The sequence below is a fragment of the Mandrillus leucophaeus genome, unplaced genomic scaffold (assembly GCF_000951045.1).
Source record: "Mandrillus leucophaeus isolate KB7577 unplaced genomic scaffold, Mleu.le_1.0 Scaffold3, whole genome shotgun sequence".
In the NCBI taxonomy this organism is placed as follows: domain Eukaryota; kingdom Metazoa; phylum Chordata; class Mammalia; order Primates; family Cercopithecidae; genus Mandrillus; species Mandrillus leucophaeus.
Window position 1 is genome coordinate 14,602,428 of NW_012103142.1, and position 24,944 is coordinate 14,627,371.

The 24,944-nt window shown below is 37.4% G+C and overlaps 1 protein-coding gene across 2 annotated transcripts in view; it reads right to left on the minus strand.

Moving 5' to 3' along the window:
* Positions 1–24,944, minus strand: part of LOC105544373 (24-hydroxycholesterol 7-alpha-hydroxylase) — a 101,687-nt gene that overhangs the window by 76,131 nt on the left and 612 nt on the right. Inside the window, exons 2-6 of one of the 2 annotated variants that reach the window (XM_011986860.1) lie at positions 15,812–15,947; positions 13,268–13,382; positions 11,585–11,734; positions 10,155–10,248; positions 4,699–4,806 (exon numbers count right to left, since the gene is read on the minus strand). In XM_011986860.1, the coding sequence (XP_011842250.1) occupies positions 4,699–4,806; positions 10,155–10,248; positions 11,585–11,734; positions 13,268–13,382; positions 15,812–15,947 (603 nt within the window). Of the gene's footprint in view, positions 1–4,698; positions 4,807–10,154; positions 10,249–11,584; positions 11,735–13,267; positions 13,443–15,811; positions 15,948–24,944 lie in introns of both variants that reach the window. The other variant, XM_011986859.1, reaches the window with a different exon arrangement.

A 24,944-nucleotide genomic window follows, 5' to 3' on the forward strand; every position in this document is an offset into this window, starting at 1 on the left:
ATTTCATATCTTTCCTCATTATGGTATTACAAGATAAAATCATACTGTTTTACATCTTAAAAATTAACTTCCTCCTCAGGTAGATAGTTTTGCTTCTATTCTTAGGTTACGTAATAAAGAAACCCTGTATAAAATCATCCAAAGAAGTTTGGGTTTCACTTTCATTTTTTTATAAATACATTTATTATGAAAGAGATTTCATCTAGGAAAATTGGTCCTGAAATGAATCAGGCAATACTTTGACTAAACTTAGTCTGTCTCTTTTGTGAGGGAACATTATGTACCTTTAAGTAATACCAATACTCCCCTCTGTGGTCAAAAGAGGAAGAGCAATTGTCTGAAAAGAAGTGCTCAAATAAGCCAAATTCAATACTGTTCATTATTTTTCCCTTTGTAACTTCAAATTGATAGTGCAAGGCTAAATATGGTACTGTTTACATAAACAAGGTGAATAGGGGAATCAAGGGTCCTCAATTCAGAGACGCTCTTTCAGGAGTATTATACAGATTAAGAAAGATTTATCCTAGAGATTATCTAGTTCATTTTTACAGATGATAAAACAGATGCTCAGAGAACTATCTTGCCAGATAAAAGTGCTGAATTATTGAATTCAGTTAATAACTACTCCATACTCACTTCATCTTACTTGAAGAGTCAGAGTTCATGTTGGGGATAAAACTAGAGATAATACATAGTGTATTAGTCGGCTTTCACACTGCTTTATAAAGAATTCCCTGAGACTGGGTAATTTGTAAACAAAAGAGGTTTAACTGACTCACAGTTCTGCATGGCTGGGGAGGTCTCAGGAAACTTACAATCATGGCAGAAGGCAAATGGGAAGCAAGGCACATCTTACATGGTGGCAGAAGAAGAGGGTGGGGAAAACGGTCAAACACTTTTAAAGCGTAAGATATTGTGAGAACACACTAGCACAAGGACAACATGGGGAAAACTGCCCCCATTATCCAATCACCTCCCACCAGGTCCCTCCGTTTACACGTGGGGATTACAATTCAAGATGAAATGTAGGTGGGTACACAGAGCCAAGCCATATCACTTAGATTTTCAGTCACGCGAAAGAGATGTTCATAGTTGTATGTGCCTAAATATAGTTTTAGAGATTCAATAAAATTGGATACTACTTTTTAAATGACAAACACAAGGAATTTAGCTAAACTACAAATGGCTGTTACTTTTTTTTTTTTGAGACATAGTCTGGCTCTTTCGCCCAGGCTGGAGCGCAGTGGTGCGATCTCGGCTCACTGCAAGCTCCCCTTTCCGGGTTCACGCCATTCTCCTGCCTCAGCCTCCCGAGTAGCTGGGACTATAGGTGCCCGCCATCACGCCCAGCTAAGTTTTTGTATTTTTAGTAGAGATGGGGTTTCACCGTGTTATCCAGGATGATCTCCATATCCTGACCTTGTGATCTGCCTGCCTCAGCCTCCCAAAGTGCTGGGATTACAAGCGTGAGCCACTTTTTTTTAATGTCTCTTTTTTCCTTAACAGACTTCTGTTTTTAAATTTTTTTTCTATTTTTAAGAAAGCCAGAGTATTTTTAAAAGATAAAAAAGGCATATAAAAGAAAGTAAAGTGTTAATAAAAGTTTATATGTATTACTACATCAATAAGCAAGAATAAGTGGCCTTGAGGTCTTTGTGCACCCACATTTGAGAAAGGGGTTGAAAACTGCTCCCAACAGTACCTATTAGTATTTTGTGAAACAGTTCAAGTCCATGGTCAGAGGTGGGCAAGAAGAAAAAGGGCCACTCAGCTCACTGAACTGCAGAAGCAGCCACCACAATGCCATTCCATTGTTTTGAAGAGGTAAGAACAAATGAGAGAAAGGGCAAGGAGGAAAGCTCTGTATCTTTGCTGTGTCAAAGAGAAGATGAATTCAGTGTGTTCTTTGGTACTGATTTATCTATTCAAAAAAAGATTTTGATGGAGTCTTTATAACATGCCAGAGTCTTCTACCAATCATGGTAAACACAAATATGTATGAGCTAATTCCTGTCCAAAGTATTTTCACATTTAGTTGGGCATATGAACACATATTGGAGAAAAATGAACAAAATGTACAAGACAGTGAGAGAGCAAACACATGTTACAAAAAATAAATGCTGTGGGAGTTGAGAGTGGGATGGAGTAGCAATTGCTACTGAAAGTATTTAGAAAGAATGTAAAAGATGTAGCAGATAAAAAAGGTAAAACGTCAGCTTTGTGATTGGTTTGGAGAAATCTAAAAAAATCATTTAGTAGTCAGAAATTTCTTGGCACTTAGAAATGGTTTTCCCATAAAAATAATTTCATAAATTATAGTTAATATCTTGGGTCATAATGGAGCCTCCTAGTGACCCAGCGCCTAGCCCAACTGAAGCCTGAGTTCTGAGTGCTATGGACCTTGAGGCAGAGTACAAAGTAGGAGAGAGGAGATATAGATATAATCTGGGCTCCAGAAAAAGACAGGCCCTACCACCTATACCTCTGGCAGGGCTTCTGGTACTCTCAGCAGCAATAAAGGTCACCAAACTAGGACAGCAGTGGATACTCCCACTCTGGGGCCTTTGAGCCATCAAATATTTGGAAGCCTATGCTCATTATCAATGGGCCGTTGAAAGTAATGATTGACTGAAACTAGGGAGATAATTTTTGTTAGGGAAGAAAACTAGCATTTATTGAAGACCTACGCTGAACCAGGTGCTATTAGCCATAATCTATTTCTTACCAAAATAATCCTTATAACAACCCTTTAAGGTAGGTATAGCATTAATCCCATTTTACAGATAAGGGCAATGAGACTTGGGCAGGTTAAACAGTGGGCCTACTGTTACCCAGTGCTGGGAATTGGCTTTGGACCTGACTCTAAAGCCTCTCCAGGGTCTCTGCCTGCTCACCAGGCTGCCTCTTCGAGGTGCCAACAAGAGCCAGTGAGATGGAATCTTCGTTTCTGAAATGAATGATTTAAATCCTTTCAGACCAGTGCCAAGAACAAATTCCAAAGAACTGACTTAGCCTGTGTCAGATCAATGAGGCTTTTTGTGTCTTTCTTTTGGGGGATGTTTCTAATGAGATATTGAAAAATAATTCTTTGATAGGAGTGCCTGTTTTGTTGCTACTTTGGGAATTGTTTTGATGTTTGCTTTTCAATTTTGCTATAGCTTAATCAGTTTCCAAGAATATTATTTAAGGAAAAACCAGAGAATAATATTATAGGTACATAAAGAAGGGGAAGGGTTTAGACTCCTTTTACTTGACCATATCAGATGAAACGTATATTCCACTGGCTAACATACATTTGAGAAAAGAGGCCAGAATTTCTATCTCTTCTCTTTATGCAGTAAATTTTTCAACAAGTTAAGGGAAACCAGAATAACAGGACTGAGAAAGCCTTTAACAACCTGGGTCTTTATAAAAGTAAGGCTAAATAAATAATACTTAAAACATCTTCCTCATTTCTATCTGTTAGAAGAAAAAGGAAGAAAAATGCCCACACATATCGTTAGGGATAGGTTAAATCCTCCTGTTCAGTAGAAAACAAATATATTTTAAAAGTTACCCTTTAATTTCAGATAATATAAGTAGCATCTTAGGCTAATGTAAGAACCTCCTGGCCCAGGAAAGTGGTGTGCACTGAACGTGACGTGGCAGACGAATCTCATGGCTCTAATCTAATTCAAGACAGATTTTAAAAGAAACAGTTTTTTAGCTGGGCCCGGTAGCTCACACATATAATCCCAGCTGCTCAGGAGGCTGAGGCAGGAGAATCGCTTGAACCCGTGAGGCAGAGGTTGCAGTGAGCCGAGATCACGCCATTGCACTCCAGCCTGGACGACAGAATGAGACGCCGTCTCAAAAAAAAAAGAAAAGAAAAGAAGAAAAGAAAAAAAGAAACAGTTTTTTACGTCTCTGCTTTCTTTAGAAGTATTGAAAGTTCCAATTTCACCAGCACCATTCATGCGGAAACTTGTAGGACCATAATGCTAAGCAATGCAAACAGGAATGGCACACAGAAGGAGAATGGGTACAAATGGAGATAAAGAGCTAATATTCATTGGTACCAGCTAGGCTTATTAAATCCTCATAACAACTCTGTAGAGAAATGAGAATTACCATTTATTGAGCACCCAAGTTCTAAGACCACAGTAGGAGGTTCAGGTACATTATCCCTTTTTTTTACCCTTAGTAGGTAAAATAGTACATTATCCCTTATTAGGAAATGGAGGCACAGAGAATTTAAATTACCACCATAACAGTCTACAACTATGACTTGGGATGTCTGGATCCAAGTCCAAGTTACCTGAAACTATCCATTTACTTATTCTTTCCAATAAAAGCATGTGGCCAATCCCTATTCATCTTTTCAATAGCAATACTGAGCACATTGGCAGACATACAAAAAGTGCTCCATAAACAGACTGTTGTCTACAACTGGCCCCAAAGGGCAAGCTTACCCCTCATCCTGTGACACTACCTTTCAGAGGACAGAATTTGCTTGGGATCTGTTTTGTCTCCTTTGTAACCTAATCCGATTTCATCAGGCACTCAGTTTTGGTTTTTATCGCACAACCAAATCCACTGTAGTTTTTTTTCTTTTCCATGAGTGAAGAGTGGAAAAAAGAATAGAAGAAAGAAATGAAGGAAAAAAAGACGAAAGGTCAGTAGAGAGCAGTGTAACTCACACTTTACTAATATACTTACAGGAACGGCATTAGACAGAGAAGCCCAAAGCAGTAAGAGCCCATAATTGGGTGAGTTTTCCTTACTTGTTTCCGTCTCTACAATATCCAGTGTAGCTTGCAATAAAGTCTGTAAAGAAATAAACACTGTCAAACCATGGCTATGTGACAGATATTGATGTTAAAAAACAAGAGATCATGCATTTTTCTTTAATATGAAAGATATCATTTCTGCCATTCCCAGGTTTTGCGGTTTGAGGCATGCGAAGGGTTTTATGTCCTTACTGTAGTATAGTAATTAGGAGTAGGGATTCTGGAGCTTGACCACCTCGCTGCATTTGTTCAAATCCTGGTTCAGCTATTTAAGAGCTGGATGACCTTGAACAAGCTACTTTAATCCCTCTGTGCCTCTGTGTCCTCATCCATAAAATGTTCATAATATGGTACCTACCTCATAGGATTGTTGTGAGAATTAAATGAGTTAGTACCTAAAAAGTGCTTAAAACAAAATCTTTCAGAGGGTACAATGCACTTTGGATCTCTACTTTACCAAACTGAATTGGCAAATTGTGTGTTATCATCTCTGCCCTCCACACTGCCCTGGAATCCCTGTCTTATAGGCCTCTGCTCTTAGGAAAATGCCAGCAATAGAGAAACACAGATCTCTGGAGCATTCAGAAAACTCCACCCCCATTCACCATACAGATTCTCAGCCCATACACCATGGGAGAGAGAACTGTCAAGTCAGAATATTATAAATACCACAATACTCTAAAACCATGCAGAGAACTGACATTTGACTTGAACAGTGACAGCTCAAGGCAGGGCCCCATCTAAGGTTACCTACTATGGTTGCTCCCAAGTCACCAAACAAATCCCATTAAAGTATTTTCTTCATAGGGAGGTTTCCCCAGATTTGTCTTTGCCAGTGATGGCTCCCTATCATGGGGAAGAATTCAGACACTGTAACATTTTCATTAAGTTACTCATATACTTTTAATCTTAAATAACTCATGTCTAGGTGATAGAAATAATGGAAGCTAATATTAACTCACTGCTTGCTAAGGGCAAGTATCATTTTAAGTGTATTGCAAGTACTTAACCCATTTAAATCCTCACTATAACTCCAAGATGCAGATACTACTATCTTTTTTTATTTTTAAGAAAAGATGTTTACTTCAGAATAGAGCATGGCAATGGGAATATGCATGCAATAGTAAACTATGTGTGTATTCAGAGAGTTAAAGGAGAACAATGATTTTTAAAGGAAAAAATGAGAAGGATTACATAATTGTCGTGCAATCATTATCCTTGTCTACAAAGATCAATAACAATATTGGACAGGCCAGTTGCTAAACAGGTGTTCCTGTAGAAGTATTTTTGTGTAAGCTGTGATGGCCTTTGTGCAGGTTTGTCACTTTTGTAGAGTTTTCTTTTTTTTTAAATCACATATTCAAGCATGAGAACCCTTTCTTCGTGACCTTCCCTGGCTCTATTTGTCAGGTTTTTTTTTTTTCCTTAGGTTCAGGGGTAGAGTTCAGGTTTGTTCTATAGGTAAAATCATGTCACAGGAGTTTGTTATACAGATTATTTCATCACCCAGGTACTAAGCCTAGTATGCAATAGTTGTTTTTATCTGTTCCTCTCCCCTCTCCCAATCTCTACCCTCAAATAAGGTCCAGTGTCTGTGGTTCCTCACAGATACTATTATCTCCACCATTATGCATATGAGGAAATTGAAGCACAGTAAAGTTAGGGAATTTTGCCAGGGACGTATAACTTGAAGGTGGTTGAATTAGGATCCCAACCCTGTGAGTCTAGCCCCGACTCCAGAGCCCACACTCTAAGCCACCAGGCTATATTGGCCCCATTAGAGAACAAATCACAACTCTCATGTATTAGGGATTTGGAGAACTACATTGTACCACAGCATAGTAGCTTTGCTTCAGACAATATGACACAGAAAAAAAAGTTTTCGGTCACTAGCATATACAATACATGATAAAACAGAGACTGATGCTATTATTTACTAAAGCATCTAATTTTTCAAGGGATTAACTACTCTAATCCCTAGCTTTCTGGGTTTAACATCCTCAGTTTTCCTGGTATTAAAGTTGTGAAAATAAATAATAGATTACTTGTGAAATGTGTAACACTATGCTTGGCACAAGGTAAGCACCCCAAAAATGTTAGCCAATGTCTTATTACTCTTTTTGTAATAATGGATTAGCAGAATTAATAGTTTAGATATGAATTTCATTTACTGCTTGTCTATCACACTAACAATGTAAGTTGTCACAGGACAAAGTTTATACCTCATGAAAATCCTATAGATATATTTCATTATTTTGATATGTTATTCTGTGACACAGTCATAATTTTAAATGAAAAACACTAGTTTAAGATATATCTAAAATAACATGGAAGAAATCACAACATTTTCTGTTAATGATGGAATGAAATGTGTATATATTTTTTAAAAATGAGACTCAACTTCTACCCAGTCTTCTGTTTCACTAGGTCACTGAAATCTATTTATGCAATTGAAGACAACAAAACCTTTTAAATTTCTTCTTAGCCCACACTTTCTTTTCTCGATCTCCTGACCTCGTGATCCACCCGTCTCAGCCTCCCAAAGTGCTGGGATTACAGGCTTGACACGAGCTCGGCCGGGCACGGTGGCTCACGCCTGTAATCCCAGCACTTTGGGAGGCCGAGGCAGGTGGGTCATGAAGTCAGGAGTTTGACACCAGCCTGACCAATATGGTGAAACTTTGTATCTACTAAAAATACAAAAATTAGCCGGGTGTGGTGGCACATGCCTGTAGTTCCAGCTACTCATGAGGCTGAGGCAGGAGAATTGCTTGAACCTGGGAGGTGGAGGTTGCAGTGAGCCGAGATCGCACCACTGCACTCCAGCCTGGGCGACAGAGCAAGACTCCATCACACACACACACACACACACACACACACACACAAGCCACACAAAACACACACACACACAAGCTCAGTGTGAACACTGCTAGAGGAAAACAGAGCTGCAATACATCAAAAAATAAAGTTAAACTGTTCATGGATGTTCAAGTTGAATTCTCTCCTAAAGTTTTAAACACTGGATTAGCTTCAGCAGAATTGAAACTTTGTTTTTATTCAAATAATGATATGGTTTGGCTATGAAGCCACTGAAATCTCATCTTGAATTCCCACATGTTGTGGTAGGGATTCAGTGGGAGGTAACCGAATCATGGGAGCAGGTCTTTCTAGTGCTGTTCTCGTGACGGTCAGTAAGTCCCACAAGATCTGACCGTTTTGCAAAGGGAAGTTTCCCCACACAAGCGCTCTCTCGTTTTGCCTGCCACCATCCACATAAGATGTGACTTGCTCCTCCTTGCCTTCCACCATGATTGTGAGGCCTCCCCAGCCATGTGGAACCATTAAACCCCTTTTTTTATTGCCCAGTCTCAGGTATGTCTTTATCACCAGCATGAAAAAGGACTAATATAAAAAGGGAGTTAAGAGTACCTATGATTAAAAATACCTCATTTCTTCAGAGTAAGAAAAACAAATGCTATTCTAGAGGTATTGTTGGTAGGAAATTTTACTTTTTTTCTTTTTTTTAAGATGGAGTTTCACTCCGTTGCCCAGGCTAGAGTGCAGTGGTGCAATCTCAGCTCACCATAACCCCTGCCTCCCAGGTTCAAGCGATTCTCCTGCCTCAGCCTCCTGAGTAGCTGGAATTACAGGTGCGCACCACCATGCCAGGGTAATTTTTGTATTTTTAGTAGAGATGAGGTTTCACCATGTTGGCTAGGCTGGTCTTGAACTCCTGACCTCAGGTGATTCACCCGCCTTGGCCTCCCAAAGTGCTGGGATTACAGGCATGAGTCACAGCACCCAGCCTTGGTAGGGAATTTTAACTGGGAATTTAAAAACTCTGTTTGCTAGGCCCAGAGATTACAGATCTATTTGGGTACATCTTTTATATAGATGTGCTTTTGCCCCTAAGTCCTGGAAAATAATGCAAAGAACATGTGTGTTTGTCTGGGTTGTTTATAAAACAAAAATATTAGCTGAAACACAGTTTGTCAATGAAGGGCCTTCCAGTATGGCTTCCTATTGCCTTTACTCAGGAAGGAGACACCTAAACATTCACATAGTCTTTTTTCCTAAGGCCATCTTCCTTTCTAGTTTTAAGCAAAGCTGTTTGTGATAATACTTGCTGTTTAACTAAAAACAAACAAAAACTTTTGATGCCATCTTTAAATATAACAATATTTGAAGATATTTTTTAAATGATGATAACAATGATAAGCTCCTATCCAGTCCTCTGTTCTCAGCACTTTACAAAAACTAAATCATTTAATTCCCACAACTTTATGAGGTAGGTGAGGAAACTGAGGCCAAGAGACTAGGTACTGTGCCCAAGGTTACACAACCAGTGACTGGATTTGAGCCTAGGCAGTCCAGACCAAATGAAACCCAGTCTCTGTGGGCAGACCCTGGCCTCAGACAGTTTTCAAAAGCTCCCAGAGGTGATTCTAATGAGGAGGCAGAGGTGAGAACCATTCATTAGCAAGCATGTAAACCAAAGGTAAGGCTTGTTAAAGCAGATGGTCTACCTCAGAGGTTTTTGTTTGTTTGTTTGTTTGTTTTTCAGACAGGGTCTCGCTCTGTCACCCAGGCTGGAGTGCAGGAGCACAATCAGGGCTTGCTGCAGCCTTGACTGCCTGGGCTCAAGTGTGATCCTCCCACTTTAGCCTCCTGAGTAGCTGGTACCACAGGTGTGTGCAACCATGTCTGGCTAATTTTTTTTTATCATTATTTGTAGAGACGAGGTCTTGCTATGTTGCCCAGGCTGGTCTCGAACTCCTGGGCTTAAGCAATTCTCCTGCCTCGGCCCCCCAAAGTGCTGGGATTATAGGCGTGAGCCACCATGCCTGGCCTACTGCAGAGTTTCTGACTGAGTGATCCCCAAATGATGCTGGTGCTGTTGGTTTACGGGCCACATTTGAAGAACCACAGATCTGGAATAACACTTAGGGCGCAGACTCCTAGTGCCTGGCTTTTTAAATTATACTATTTTCCCTTCCTGCATCGAAGAAACAACTAATGGTAGTGGCATCAATAACAAAGTCTACTTTGTAGGACTTTGGTTTCTTTTCCTAATTTGCCATTACTTTCACCTGTCGCTACTGACACAGCCAACTGCATGATAACACAGAAATCAGTACAGAACATCGGAATTGTAATTTTTTTTTGCTCGTTGTCTCTGGTTTTTTCATATGTGGAATAGGATACCTGTTCTACATAGGTTGTTGTGATGATGTAAAAATGAAATAATGTATCTCAACATGTCCAGTACAGTGGTTGACACAAAATGGTATCTAATCAATCTCATGTGTTTTAGCAAAACATATTTTAACAACCACAATTTATTACTATCTTTACGTTAGCAAAAAAAAGGTAAGAAATACTTACCATGGAATTATCTTTTGCAGATTTACATGCTTTTATATCTGGAATGTTTTTCTCAAACAGTTCCAGGAACCATTTTTTGGATTTTGACCAGTTTCTACATGAGAAAAAGATATATATAGAAATTAATTTGAAAGCACTTTTGGAATAACAGGTCACAACATAAAAAAATGGATGTCTGTGGAATTAAAATTATTTCTCCAAATTTATTCTTAATTTTCAGGTATAATTTCATGAAAGGTCTACCTTTGGAATTATTAGTCCACAAAGACAATTGGGGAGGCAGAGCAACTACATTTTAGTGTCTTTTGTAAATAATACTTCAGCGTCTCATTGCATTGGTGCTGAATAAGAAGGCAGAACCCACAACTTGCTTGGTCTGCCTTTACTGTGGCTGCTGTAAGTTGTAGGAGGATGAAAACCCAATGCACGGAATCAATCTCTGACTTAAGCCGTGAAAAACAGACTTGCTCTAATCTTCTAAATCTTGTCTGAACAGTCACCATTGTAGATGAATGGCCTATGTAGGCTATGGTCTGAATGTCTGTGTCCCTCCCAAATCTGTATATGTTGAAATCCTAACCCCCAAGGTGATGTTATTAGGGGGTGGGGGTGTTTGGATGGTAGCTAGGTCATGCGGCTAGAGCCCTCATGCAAAGGAGTAGCACCCCTGTGAACAGGGTCTGTCTGCCCCTTTCACCACGTGAGAATGCAGTGAAAAACTGGGAGTCTGCAACCTGGAAGGAGCCCTCACCAGAATGTGAGGATGCTGGCCCCCTCATCTCAGACCCCCAGCCTCCAGGGCAATGAGAAATAGCCCTCACCAGAACGTGACCATATTGGCACGCTCATCTCAGACCTCCAGCCCCCAGGACGATGAGAAATAAATTTCTGTTGTTTATAAGCCTCCCAGTCTATGATACTTTGTTATAGCAACCCAAATGGAGAAAGATATAGAGCCACTGCCAAGAAGTTTCAAAATCGCGCAGTTACTTTGCATGTGCCTCATTTTACAAACACTTGTCTGAACCAACTGTGAGAAATGCATTTAACCACGCCTATGTTTGCCTCAGAGAGAATGAGGAGCACAGTGTCTGATTCTGAGACTGCTCACACTGATGATTTAGCAGGAATCTTAACTGTAGCAACGAGTGCAATAATAATAAGCTGTAGATGGGATAAAAGGCCTCAAAATACATTCTTAATCCCATCGATCTCTTTCTCTCTTTTGTTTTTGTTCATCACAATAAGAAAGGCATCTCTCTTCCTTGGTCCCCCCTCAATTCATATACAGACACCAAAAACAGGTCATAAGAAACAGCTTCTCTCCCACTTAAACTGGGGTTACATCTACTTAGAGCAGAAAAATGAGAGGTGTATCAGTTGCTGAGAGAAGCTTGGTCAATGAATTAATTATAGGAAACAACTGCTACCTTAGAAGACACTCTGGCAACTGGGAACCATACTCAAAATCTTCATCATAAGCTTGAAAATACTGATGGAACTCCTTGATTTTCTTCTTGTTTATGGGAAACCAACTTTTATTAAAGAGCGTATTCACTGTGACTGGATAAAGGAGATGTCTACAAAGACAGAAACACAGAAAGTTAGACCCAAAGACCAAAGAAGAAAGGCAAAGGATACAAAGCAGGGTGCTATTTCATAGCGATATATGAGGGGCAGATAATAGGTGAGAGATTCTCTTGGGAAAAAGTCACTCTTAAGAAGTTTTGATATTTGCTTACTGTGGTCAAGATAATACAGGGGGAACTGAAACTGTGGTTTGATTTATCTGAAGATATTTAAATGCTTTCTAAGCAAGCATATTAGACTCTGACAAATATGAGATAATAAATACATTGATCTAATACAATTCAACAAGAATTTATTTAGCAGATAATAGTAGCTAAGATATAGTCCATTCCTTTAGACAGCAACCACAACAACGACGACAAAAACAAAAACAAGGAATCAGGGCAATATTAGTCACCAATTTCCTAATTTCTCACAGGATCCCATAAATTCAAACTACTGCCTATTGAAATACAGTACATATCATCAATGTTTTACCATTAAGATAATAAAGTGATCACTGTAGCAAACTTAAGATAAAGAATATAAAATATTGTTAACATGCCTTAAAACACTTAACACTTGTTTATTTAATTTTTATTTACCATCCCTTCATAATCTCATTCACCCAAAGTTTCAAAAATATCCGGGAATATTTTGTTCATTTCAATGTATTTGTTTCATTATAGATACTGGGTACACTTCAGCATATTTTTTAATTTGGTTGTTTGTTTTTGTGTCCCCCCTCCAGCCCATACTACTGGACCTCTAACAGAATGTTCACTGTCATTCTGTTTGAGTCTGAACTGCAGAATCTTGCCTTGGGCATTCCAGGATCCTGCTGAGATGGCAAGGTGACTCAGGTAACTTCAACTTACCAAATCTCTTCATGCACGTGGGAATTTTTTTTTCACAGCTCCCATGCCCAGACTTTAACTTTTCCAGAAAGCTTCAGAATGGGGCTGACTCCATCTGCTGCTCTTCCCTGTCTCCTGGGATCTCCATTAATAAAGGACCCTGGAGCTCAGTCCTGAGGCCCACACTGACTTTGCCTGAGCCACTTGTTAAGTAACACAAACATCTCCTGGACCTTTTTCACCATTTTGTGATTCCATTCTCTCCCCTATCCTCTCAACGTCCTCTCGTTCTAATAATTGCAAATTGCACTGAAGGTTTTATCAAAATTCTAATGGGGAAGTATGAAAATTATAAGAAGAAAATCCATGTAGTTTATACAAAAATGTATGGAATGACTAAGGAGAAATTACTGCAAATATATTACAATGATTGTATTGGCTTATTTGCTCACCATAAAATAGAAATGCTAAACTGAATTAGAATTTAAAAGATTGGTGACAGACCAAGACTCTGTCTCAAAAAAAAAAAAAAAAAAAAAGAATTTAAAAGATTAAAATAATCTCTTAATAGCCTAGTTAGGTAGATCTCATTAATCAACCTGACAGTGTTTGAAGTCCAATGTATAGGTTTCAATTTTTTATTTAAAACAAAAAGCAAGACTAAATCATATTAATGCATCTATTTACCTTACTAAGTTGTTCAGGTCCATTGTCCCATGAGTGCCTAAATTCTCCAGTTGTTCATGTAATTCTTCAGTCAGTTGCCCCGTAAATTGATGGAGATTGACAGTCCCCATTTTCCCTTTCAACATAATATAGAGTTTTTCATGCAGTGCTAAAAAGACATTCTTTGGAATTGATGCTATGAACAAAGAAAACTATTTTCAAAATAAGCAACGACTCCTTGAAACACACAGTCAATATATCTCTACTATTATTTGGTCAGCAGGGACTACAGCCAAAGTCCTCCCAGCACACAAGGTCACCTCCCGTAAATAAAAGTAGATAAAGACTCAACATATTCTCTGCCGAGTGTGGTGGCTCAAACCTGTAATCCCAGCACTTTGGGAGGCCGAGGCAGGTGGATCACTTGAGGTCAGGAGTTCCAGCCCAGCCTGACCAAACATGGTGAAACCCTGTCTCTACTAAAAATAGGAAAATTAGCTGGCTGTGGTGGGCACCTGTAATCCGAGTTACTGGGGAGCCTGAGGCAGAAGAATCACTTGAACCCACAAAGTAGAGTTGCAGTGAGCTGAGATCACACCACCGCACTCCAGCCTGGGCGACAGAGAGAGACTTTATCTCAAAACAAACAAACAAAAAAGATTCAATGTATTCTGTAGGATGGTGGAACTTTATTCACTTTAAGGGATAATCTATAAATGGATGATTAAGAGAGCTGGTATTTTCAACCCTTCTCTCTCCAAATCTATAGTCCAGATACATTAAAAACACATATTTTACATATCCCAGCATTTCAGAGGCTGTTCTGTCTGCTCAGAATGTTCTCTCCTTTGTTATACCCATATCTACTCCCACCCAATCCCACACACTTATACCTATGAGCTTTAAACTTATGCTGCACATTTCTATTTGTCCTTCAAGTGTCTTCTTGAATATTACTTCCACCAGGAGACCTTTCCTAACACCATGAATAGCTTTCAGCCCACTATTTTCTTTATATTAGTATTCATGCTCCCTCTACAACACACTCTCCTAATTAGAAATCGGGGTTTATTTTTTACTCATTTCTTTATATTTTTCTTTTACCTTGTTTTATTGACTTTGAAGTAACTTTTTCTTTAAAAAAAATTTAGGTTCAGAGGGTACATGTGCAGGTTTGTTATATGAGTATATTGTGTTATGCTGAGGTTTGGGGCATGATTAATCCTATCACTCAGGTAATGAGCACAGTACTCAATAGTTTTTCAACCTTTGCCACCCGTCCCCCTCCCTCCAGTAGTCCCCTGTGCCCACTGTTGTCATTTTATTAAAGTAACTTTTTCAAAAAATAAGTTTTAATTTTGTATTTCATTGTGCTATTACGTGTAAGTTACATTTTGTGTAAGTTAATGAAAAACAGTTTTTAGATTTCCTGAGCATACATCTTCTCTATGGTTGGGAAATATATGGGAGGAATGGGAAGCTGACTTAAGAATAAATATTAATATATTTCATCTGTTCAACAGAAATATTTAAGCATGAAAGTCCCCAGAGGAGGCCCAGGTGAAAAAAACTCAATCATTTCCACACACCTCTGTTAACTTAGCAAATTTTTCTAAAGGGATATGCGACTCTACAGATCAAAGGCCTTCAGAATATTTCTATTATTTGATCTGAAATTCCATAGTCCAAGTATCAAGAAGTACCAAATAATCAAAGAATTTCACCAACAAGTTGTGATATCATGCATGCAAGAAGAAAAATATATATATATAATTCTATTGATTACTGGTAGTTTTTAAAACAAACTTTCTTATCTTAATGGTAAGAAATGCACAAAAGGTTACATGAAAAGGAACCAAAGAAGAAAAAAGGCAGAGAGAAAGAAGTCACAGAGAATAGAAGCAAGCAAAAACATTGTGAAAGCACAAAAAAGAACCAGACACAAAATGAACCAGCTCTGCATTCCAGGGAGGACACGTGGCCCCAGTACACACATTTGCAGCCTAGGAAGAAATGAAGGCAGACAGCCATACTGGAAGCATGCTGACTGTACAATCTGGCAGTCTCTGAAGACAGAGGATTTGTGAAAGGGCAAGTCAAGCTCCCACTTACCATAACAGCCCTACAAAATATGTCAGGAAATGCCACTGTAAAGGATTTACTAAGCCATGGAATTCTAGTTTCAGGGACTGAATAGCATGTAATCAGTCCAAGAGCTGTAGCCTGTAGAACACTGTACACACAGCAGTGGAACAGAATTAGTGACATCTTGGAAGCTGTAACATGATACAGATTCCAAATATTCTCTAAAGAAAACATCAATGAGGTAACCTTATCACTTTCACGGGTCTAATTCAAATCTAAATGTATGAGGCTGCCATTCATTTGCGTTTCAATGGCCAAACTCATTTACCTGTAACTCTTTCCTCTTCTACCCATACCTCAAGAATAAAATAATGGACCCTCATCATTCTTGATAGAGGAGTGAGGATGTAATTTTTACCTAAAACTACTCCTGGATTCCAATGTTGGATTTCGAATGGACTATCTAAAAATATTCTTTACCTGTATGATAAACGATATTTTGCACTGCTAGTTCAAAATCTACTTTTTTGGATTTTAGAAACACATTAATTCCTTCTTCTTCAGTAACAAAGGTCATTCGGTTTCCCATAGCAAAGACTGTAAATATTGGTCCATACTGAAATAAAACAAACACAGATTATATTAGTAAGCATTTCTAAGCCATGTTTAAGAACTTTCTCCTCACTCAAGAATCCTAATGTTGAAGTTACAGTAAAGAGACAAATTATTATATTTAGCAATTAGTTATAAATTCTGATTGTTTTAGTCAGATCTGAATTATATAAATTTTAATTTGCTCTGTCCTGATATGTAATGTTCCCTTTGATCATTTTATTGCCTATTTGTAGCTTCCTTTCTTGTAGTATGAAATAAGTAGAAAATAATAATTATAAATAATTAAAAATTATATCAACATTGTGACATTTAAACATTGTTTTCAAGATATTAGTAGACTTATAAGCAACCTATAGCTGAATATTGTTCAACAAGAAAGTTCAAAAGTGCCAGCTGGTTTACAGGAAATCTATGGTTATTCAACAATGTCTTGCAATCCCATACACTTTCCTAATCTGTTCACTTTCCTAGTTTTCAAAATGACTATTTCACCTGTAATGAAATTCACCTGTAATGACTATTTCAACCTACCCAGCCTCTCCACTCTGACATAGTGTCCCTGCCTTGTAACTCACTGGAAAAATGGAGCCATCAAGTAGCAGTTTCAGTTTCTCATGACTAAATCCTGCAAGGTTTGCACCCATTCTCCATCTGTTCCCTCCTCTTAACATGGATGGAAGTTCCTGCCCTTGTGAAATGTTAACACTTCTCCATTTGTGTTATGGATCCTACACTCTTGCCTTCTCTTTTCTACATTTATGCCTCTCTCTCCTACATCATTAATTTTCCCCTCTTTATCAGATCACTCTTAGCAACCTGTAAACATACTGTAGCACAGGGTTTGATATCAGGGGTCTATGACCTTGCTGGGAAAAAAAATATGTCATTCATCTTCATTGGCGTCTAAGTATAATTTATCTGTTTCTTCAATTATGAATGTGGGCAACAAACCACAGTCTTTTCCATGACTCTGTCATCAAAATAAATCATCATACTTTCGTATTCCATTACAGTATTATACATATCTCAAGGCATAATTTATGCTCATCACTACTTCAGTATTAGTCATTTCTTTACCTCCCAGGAGATGGCACATGATTACTCCTGCAACACACTGTTGGGTAGTACTAGGCAACTTGCAGGCCCAAAAATCATTAAGCCACCAAAAAAACGAAGTCCCATTTTTGTACATTAGTGATCCAGACAGCTACATTGCTTTCTAACATTTGTATCTATAATTGTTTGTTAACCAGTACTTAGAAGATGATTTATTTTCACTGCTAAAGTTTTGTTCAAATGAGAATTCTTAGCTTCCCATTAGTAGGTAACTTTTTGTAACATCTACAAGCACCTGGCCACAAGTGTAGACTAACCACATTCAAATACATTGAATCAGCAGTTGAGATAATTGTTGATGTGGGGCATTTAAAGTAACAGCAATATAACTGCAGAGTGAAAGATGGTCATGCACAGTGTTAGAAATTATGTAACAGGGTTTTTGTTGTTGTTGTTGTGTTGTTGTACTTGCTTTCCTTTTGTTCTTTTCTTGTATGCAACATCAGCAGCCTCAGTATTACGAAGTAAAGGCAGGCACACATGGTATGTTGTAGAAGTGGTGCTTGTATATTTTTTAAACTTTTTATTTAGAGATAATTGTAGATTAACATGGGGTTGTAAGAAATGTTACAGAGACAGCCTACATATCTATTACTCTGTTTTCCCAGTATTAACATCTTGCAAAACTATAGTACAGTATCACAACCAAGCTATTGACATTGATACAGTCAAGATGCAGAATATTTCCATCACCACAAAGATCTTAAATGATGCCCTTTTATAGCCACCCCCACTGTTTCTCCCACTCCCACCTTCTCCTTAATCCTTGGCAACACTCATCTGTTCTCCACTTCTATAACTTTGAATTTCACTATGTTATATAAATGGAAGTATGTAGTATACAATTTTTGGGGACTGGCTTTTCATTCAGCGTTAACTCTCTGAATGTTCATCCAAATTGTGTGTATCAATCATTCACTCCTTTATATTTCTGAGTAGTACTCCACAGTGTGAATGTACGACCGTTTATTTAAACATTATGAAGGCTGGGCTAGACATGCCTATAATCTCACTGCTTTGGGGGTCTGAGGCAAGAGTATCACTTGAGCCCAGGAGTTTTTGAGGTTGCAGCGAGCTATGATTTGCACCACTGCACTCCGGCCAGGGCAACACAGCAAGACTGTCTCTAAAAATAAAAACAATAAAAATGAATAAGGTTGAAAGACAGTGAGATTCTTTTCAGTTTGGTGCTATCACAAACATAAACATCCATATCTGGGTTTTTATGTAAACATTAAGTTTCTCTGTGATAAATTCCTAGAAGTGCAATTGCCAGGTCATATGGTTGGCTGTGTGTTTAGATGTTTAAGAAACTGGGAAAGTGTTTTCTGGAGCGGCTGTACTATTTTATATTTCCACCATATGTATAAGTAATCCAGTTTCTCTGTATCCTTACCAACATTTGGTGTTGTTGCTATTTTTATCGTTGTAGTAGTATCTCATGATTTTAATTTGCTTATCTCTGATGACTATTGATGTTGAACATATTTTCATGTGCTTATTTGCCATCTGAATATTCTCTTCATTGATACATCTTGTTTATGTCATCTGCCCATTTTCTAACTGGATTTTGTATTATACTGTTGAGTGTTGAGAGTTCTTTATATATTCTAGATATTAGTCCTTTGTTGGATATGTGGTTTGCAAATATTTTATCCCAGTGTGTAGCTTTTCTTTAACTCTTTTTAATGAGCTCTTTTACAGAGCAAATGTTTTTAAATTTTGATGAGGTTCAATTTATCAGTTTTTCCTTTTATGAACTATCCTTTTGGTGTTAAGTCTAAGAGCTATTTTCTATTCCAAATTAGGAAGATATTCTTCTATATTTCTTTCTACAGGTTTTATATCTTTACGTTTTACATTTAAGTCTCTTATCTATTTTGAGTTAATTTTGTGTAAGATATAGGACTTAGGTAGAAATTCATTTTGTGTGTGTGTTGGGGGTGGTTCTTTGTTGCTGTTTTGTTTGTTTTGGCTTACAGAGTCAAATTGCTCCATCACCATTTGTTTAAAAAAGCCATCTTTATTTCATTGAGTTGTTTCTGCACCTTTGCCAAAAATCAGTTGGCATACTTGAGTGGATCTACCTCTAGATACTCTACTTTGTTCCACTGATCTTTGTGTCTATCCTTCTGCCAATACTACATCGTCTTGATTAATAATAGGCCTTGAAATTGAGTGGAATGATTCCTCTCAATCTATTCTACTTTTTCAAAATTGTTTTATTTATTTTAGTTTCTTTGCCTTTCCATATAAATTTTAGAATAACCTTGTCTATATCTACAGCAAATCTTGCTGGGAATACTATTTGCATCAAACCTGGATATCAGTTTGGAGGAAACTGACATTTTTAATATGTTGACTTTTCCAATCAGGAACACAGTATGTGTCTCCCTTAAGACCTCTGATTTTTTTTCATCAATGTTTTGTGGATTTTAGCATACAAGTTCTATATGTTTTGTTAGATTTATACCTAAATATTTCTTGAGTTATTATAAATGTTAATGTATTTTTAACATAGGGATTTTCTACATAGACAATCATGTCATCTGCAAATTAAGACAGTTTTATTTCTTATTTTCAAATCTATATGTATTTTATTTTCTTACTTTATTGCACAGGCTAAAATTTCCAGCACTATACTGAATAAGAGTTGTGACAACAGAGATCTTTGTTTTGTTCCCAATCACATGGAAGTATTTAGTCTTTAATCATTTAAGTGTCCTGTTAACTGAAGGATTTTTGTAGATGTCCTTTATAGAGTTAGGAAATTTCCCTCTATTCCTTATCCTGAATGGATATCAGGAATGGATATCGAATTTTGTCAAATGCTTTTTCTGCATCAATTATGTACCTTTTCTTCTTTAGCTTGTTAATACAGCAGCTTACGTGGATTGACAGACTTCACTTGGTAATTCATCTTATATACTGATAAATTTTATTTGCTGATATTTTGTTATTTTTGCATCTATTAATATATTCATAAGTAATATTTGTCTGTAGTTTTCTTCTGTACTATCTGTGGCTTGATATCAAGGTAATGCCATCTTCATAAAATAGACTAGGAAATGTTTCTATGTCTTCTACTTTCTGGAAGAAATAGTATAGAACTCATAGTTAATTCTTTTTTAAACATTTGGTATAGTTTTCCAATGACACAATCTGGGCCTAGAGAATTCTTTTTGGGAGGTTATCAAATTACAAATTCAATTTTCTTAATAGTGTAGGGCTATTAAAATTATGTATTGTATATTGGATAGTTTTGTTAGAATATGTTTTTCTAGGAATTGATCCATTTTATGTAACTTGTTAAATTTATGTTTGCAGAATTATTCATAGTATTTTCTTATCATCCCTTCTGATGTCTGCAGTGATATTCCCTGTTTCATTCAAACATTGGTCATTTTTGTTTGCTCTATCAGTCCTGCATGAAGTCTGGCAATGTTACTGGTCTTTTCAAAAAACCAGTTCTTTTTTTCATTGATTTTCCTTATTTTATTTTTTTAATTTTCAACTTCATTGATTTCTGTTCTTTACTATTTCCTTCCTTCTGCTTTATTTGGGCTTATTTTACTCTTTTTTAGAAGGAGATGATTCTTGAAAGTTTATCAATTTCAGATTTTTCTTTTCTAATTAATATAAGCACATAGTGATAGAAATTGTGATACGTTATATTTTTATTTTAATTTGGTTCAATCTATCTTTTATTTTTCAAGAGACTGGGTTAAAATATAAAGACTCTGAAAAATTGAAAGGGATAGAAAAATATGTATCACCCAAACAGTATCCAAAACAAAGTTGGTGCAGCTTTAATAATATAAGAGAAAGTAGATTTTAACTCAACATAGATGACTACAGGTAAGACTTCAAATATCACTTAGAGTGGCTTAAAGGAGGTGCCCTTCCCAAGAGCTGTTTAAGCAGACAAACTGCAGAAGTTGTCTAATTTACTTATTTTAATGTAGGGAACTTTGTCTTTTTGGGGGCTGCTTGACATTTAGATCCTATGCCCACATTTTCAGAATTTCACATTCTACACCTGTTGGTGGGAGGTAGACGCCATTTCCCTCATTAGAACCTGAAAAATAATGATGCTTTATTGAGCCAATATTTTTCCAACAATTTACTTAAACTATTTATTGAATATTTTTATAAAATACCGAACTTCAGCCTAGTATACTTTGGGACACTGTGTTTTCAAATAATGTTTCCATTGTATCAAAAAATACATACTTGTAGATAGCTGCAGATTGTCTATACTATTAGGTGTTTAAAAAAACTCTCTTAGTCAGAGTGCCAGAAATTTTATCAATGTCTCATGCGTAAAAAATGGTAAATTCTAATCAACAAAAGACAGATATAACCAGGTAATTTGAAGCATAAACAAAATCCTCTGCCTCAATTATAAAGTACAAAGTATCAGGTTTGCAATATGAGTTTTTCTTTTGTAATAGAATTTCGTAACTAAAGATTGGGTTCTAGCCATCTCAAGGTTCAACTCGGGTAGTAGTATTCACTACAAAGCTGACACGGTTGGTGGCAGAATTTAGTTTTTCACAGGCTATTGGATTGAAGACCTTTGATTTTTACTGGGGCTGGCCAGGACCTCCCTCTATTTCTTGCCTTGTAGGCCTCTCTATAATGACAGCTCTCATCATCAAAGAGTGTAAACTAGGAAGGCAATTGAGTCTGTTATCAAAATGAAAGCCCTAATCACAGAAGTAACATCAGATCACTTGTGCCATATTCTGTTCGTTAGAGGTGAGTCACTAGCTTTTGTTGACACTCAAAAGGAGGTGATTACACAAGGGAATCATTGTAGGATCATCGCAGGTTATCTTAGAAATCTGACTACCCCATGTCTGTCGATGAGGAAACTTATTAAATAAATGCAGCCATATCCATGCATCTTCAAAGAAAAGAATTAGGAGTTCTATATGGTACTAACATGTAAAGAGTAAATACCTATTGAAGCCGGGCGCGGTGGCTCACGCCTGTAATCCCAGCACTTTGGGAGGCCGAGGCGGGCGGATCACAAGGTCAGGAGATCGAGACCACAGTGAAACCCCGTCTCTACTAAAAATACAAAAAATTAGCCGGGCGCGGCGGCGGGCGCCTGTAGTCCCAGCTACTCAGGAGGCTGAGGCAGGAGAATGGCGGGAACCCGGGAGGCGGAGCTTGCAGTGAGCCAAGATCGCGCCACTGCACTCCAGCCCGGGCGACAGCGCGAGACTCCGTCTCAAAAAAACAAAAAACAACAACAAAAAAAACCTATTGACAAAGGAACAGTGTGAATAATATGACATATTTTGCTTATAAGGTGGAAAATAATTCCATAATTCTATCTGCTTGTATACAGTTAAAGAAACTATGAAACAACATATAAGAAATGAATTACAGGGTTGCCAAGGTTGGGAGTGAGGAATGAGAACTAGGTGGAAGGGAAACAGAGGTTGAAGGGACTTTTCCTGTAGTTTTTATATTTACAATTTTTTGAACCATATAAATACATAATCTATTCAAAGATTAAATAAAAATAATAGGAAGATTTTTTTGTGGTCACCAAAGTTGTCTCTCTTCAGTATTCTAGAGGGGCATGAGAAGCTGAGAGTATTAGCTAATGATGGAATTTTAGAAGTTTTTTCTTGAAGGTTCAATATGCCATAAGTAGTGTCTTATGCGGTTGCCACTTAGATGCAATTTCGCATCAAGTCTACTGAGTACCTGTTGCAGCCACTGCAAAAACTCAGAATGGAACCTCCCACCCAAGATTTGGTTTGGATGTCAAGACAGTGACTACATTTACACACACACACACACACACACACACACCCCGAGAGGGTGTGAAGAGGTTTATTTCATACATAATGAGACTTCTCTGGGGAAAGTAGGGCAGTCCTCTCAAGCTGATCTGAAAATGATTTGAGAAAACAGTGAAAAGAGACAGGTCTTACGGTTTTATTATGGTTAGGGGGTAGGCTGGTGTGAGCCTTCCTGCATGAAGGTTGGGGTTTGTGCTATTTGAATCTCTCCTGGCACCAAAGGTGGGAGCACCCTGGCTTTTTTTTTTTTTTTTTTTTTAATCATACTGCCCAGAGGCAGGGGTGAACCTTAAAAGCTTTTAGTAGTAAAACATCAAATAAAGCAGTCCTATTCTTTTTTTAAAGAGACAAGGTCTTGCTCTGTTGCCCAGGCTGGAGTGCAGGGGCTCAGTCATAGCTTACTGGAACCTGGAACTGCTGAGCTCAAGCAATCCTCCCGACTCAACCTCCCGAGTAGCTGGGACTACAGGCGTGTGCCACTGGACCAGGTTAATTTTTTTTATATTTAGTTTTTGTAGAGATGACGTCTTGCTATATCTCCCAGGCTGGTCTTAAATTCCTGGCCTCAAGCAATCCTCCCACCCCTGCCTCCCAAAGTGTTGAGATTACAGGTGTGAGCCACGGAGTCCAGCAATAACTTGTTTTGTTTAGTCAGGATACCAACAGAGACCTCACAAATATTTAGCCTTCTGACACAAGCTTGTAAAAAAAATTCCTTAAAAATTATCAAAATTATATGCATAAAGAAGGCTGTGGGAGACAAAGGAGTATTTCTTTAGGAGATATAATTTTTTCATCTATCAGACAAGCAAAAATTGCAAAGAATTATGGCATTCAGTGTGGCCCAGGATATGAGAAGTTAGGCAATTCCATACAGTCAATGGAAAATAAAAATTGCATATTCATACACCATTTTCCAAAGGTAACACCTTCATATAAACAATTTCAATGTGCATGTCCTTTGACTCAGCAATTCTACTCCTAGAAATGTATTCTGAGTAAACAATCAGATAAATGCAAAATGTACAACCACACAATCAATACATGCACACACACACGCAAGAATGTTCACTGGAGCATTGGTTGAGAGAAAGAAAAAAGGTTGGCAGCAACCTATAAACCCAACTATTGAGATTTAAGTAAACTAGTGTATCCTCCTATGACAAAATATAGCCATAAAAGGAAGATTCAAAGTATTTCATGATACAGGAAAGTTATTAACATTATATGTTAAAGTCGAAAGGACATAAAAGAGTATTACACTATTATTCCATTGTTGTTCATTAAATAGTTGTAAATACATAGGAAAAAGACCAAAATAATATAAATACACTAAATTTTTACAGTATTTCTGGTGTGATATGCTGGGTTATTTTTATTTTCATCTTAGTTCTCTTTAATTTTCTATACCTTTTTTACTAAATTGGAATCTCAGAGATTTTGAAGGTAAATGATCAGTGGCAAAATAATGCTACTACGTATAAATTCATTCTACAAATTAGGCTAACCAGAAGGAAAACGGGTCACCACAGAAAGTATTATAATTCATAAGAATAATGATAATTAATATGGTACAAATTTATTAGACAATCAAATATCATAAAATCTTTGTGACTGGAAATTGAATAAAAGACTTAAATTGAATTAACTTAAAAGACATTAATAGAGGTCTGTTCCTTAAAGTGCTCAGACATTTAAAAGATACTTTCAAAACAAAAACATCTAGTACAAGGAGGATTACTAGTCTCCTCAGGCCGTAGTGAAAATGGAGCACATCATCATCAAATAACAACGTCAGCTAAAAATACAGAGCCTGTTTATTTTGTATGAACCAACTGTGCAAGCAATTTGTGCAATACTTTGGTGTTAACTCCGATTTGGATACGAATTACTCATTTTCACAAACTTAAATTGGATTACACTTTATCTTTCCCAATTACTGCAAACATTTACTGAACACGTATACATTTGGAACTTCGATGAAGTAAAAACATGAAAAGTTAATCTCTACTTCCAAAAATGTAGATGCACGCTGCAATTGTATGTCATTTCTTTCGCAA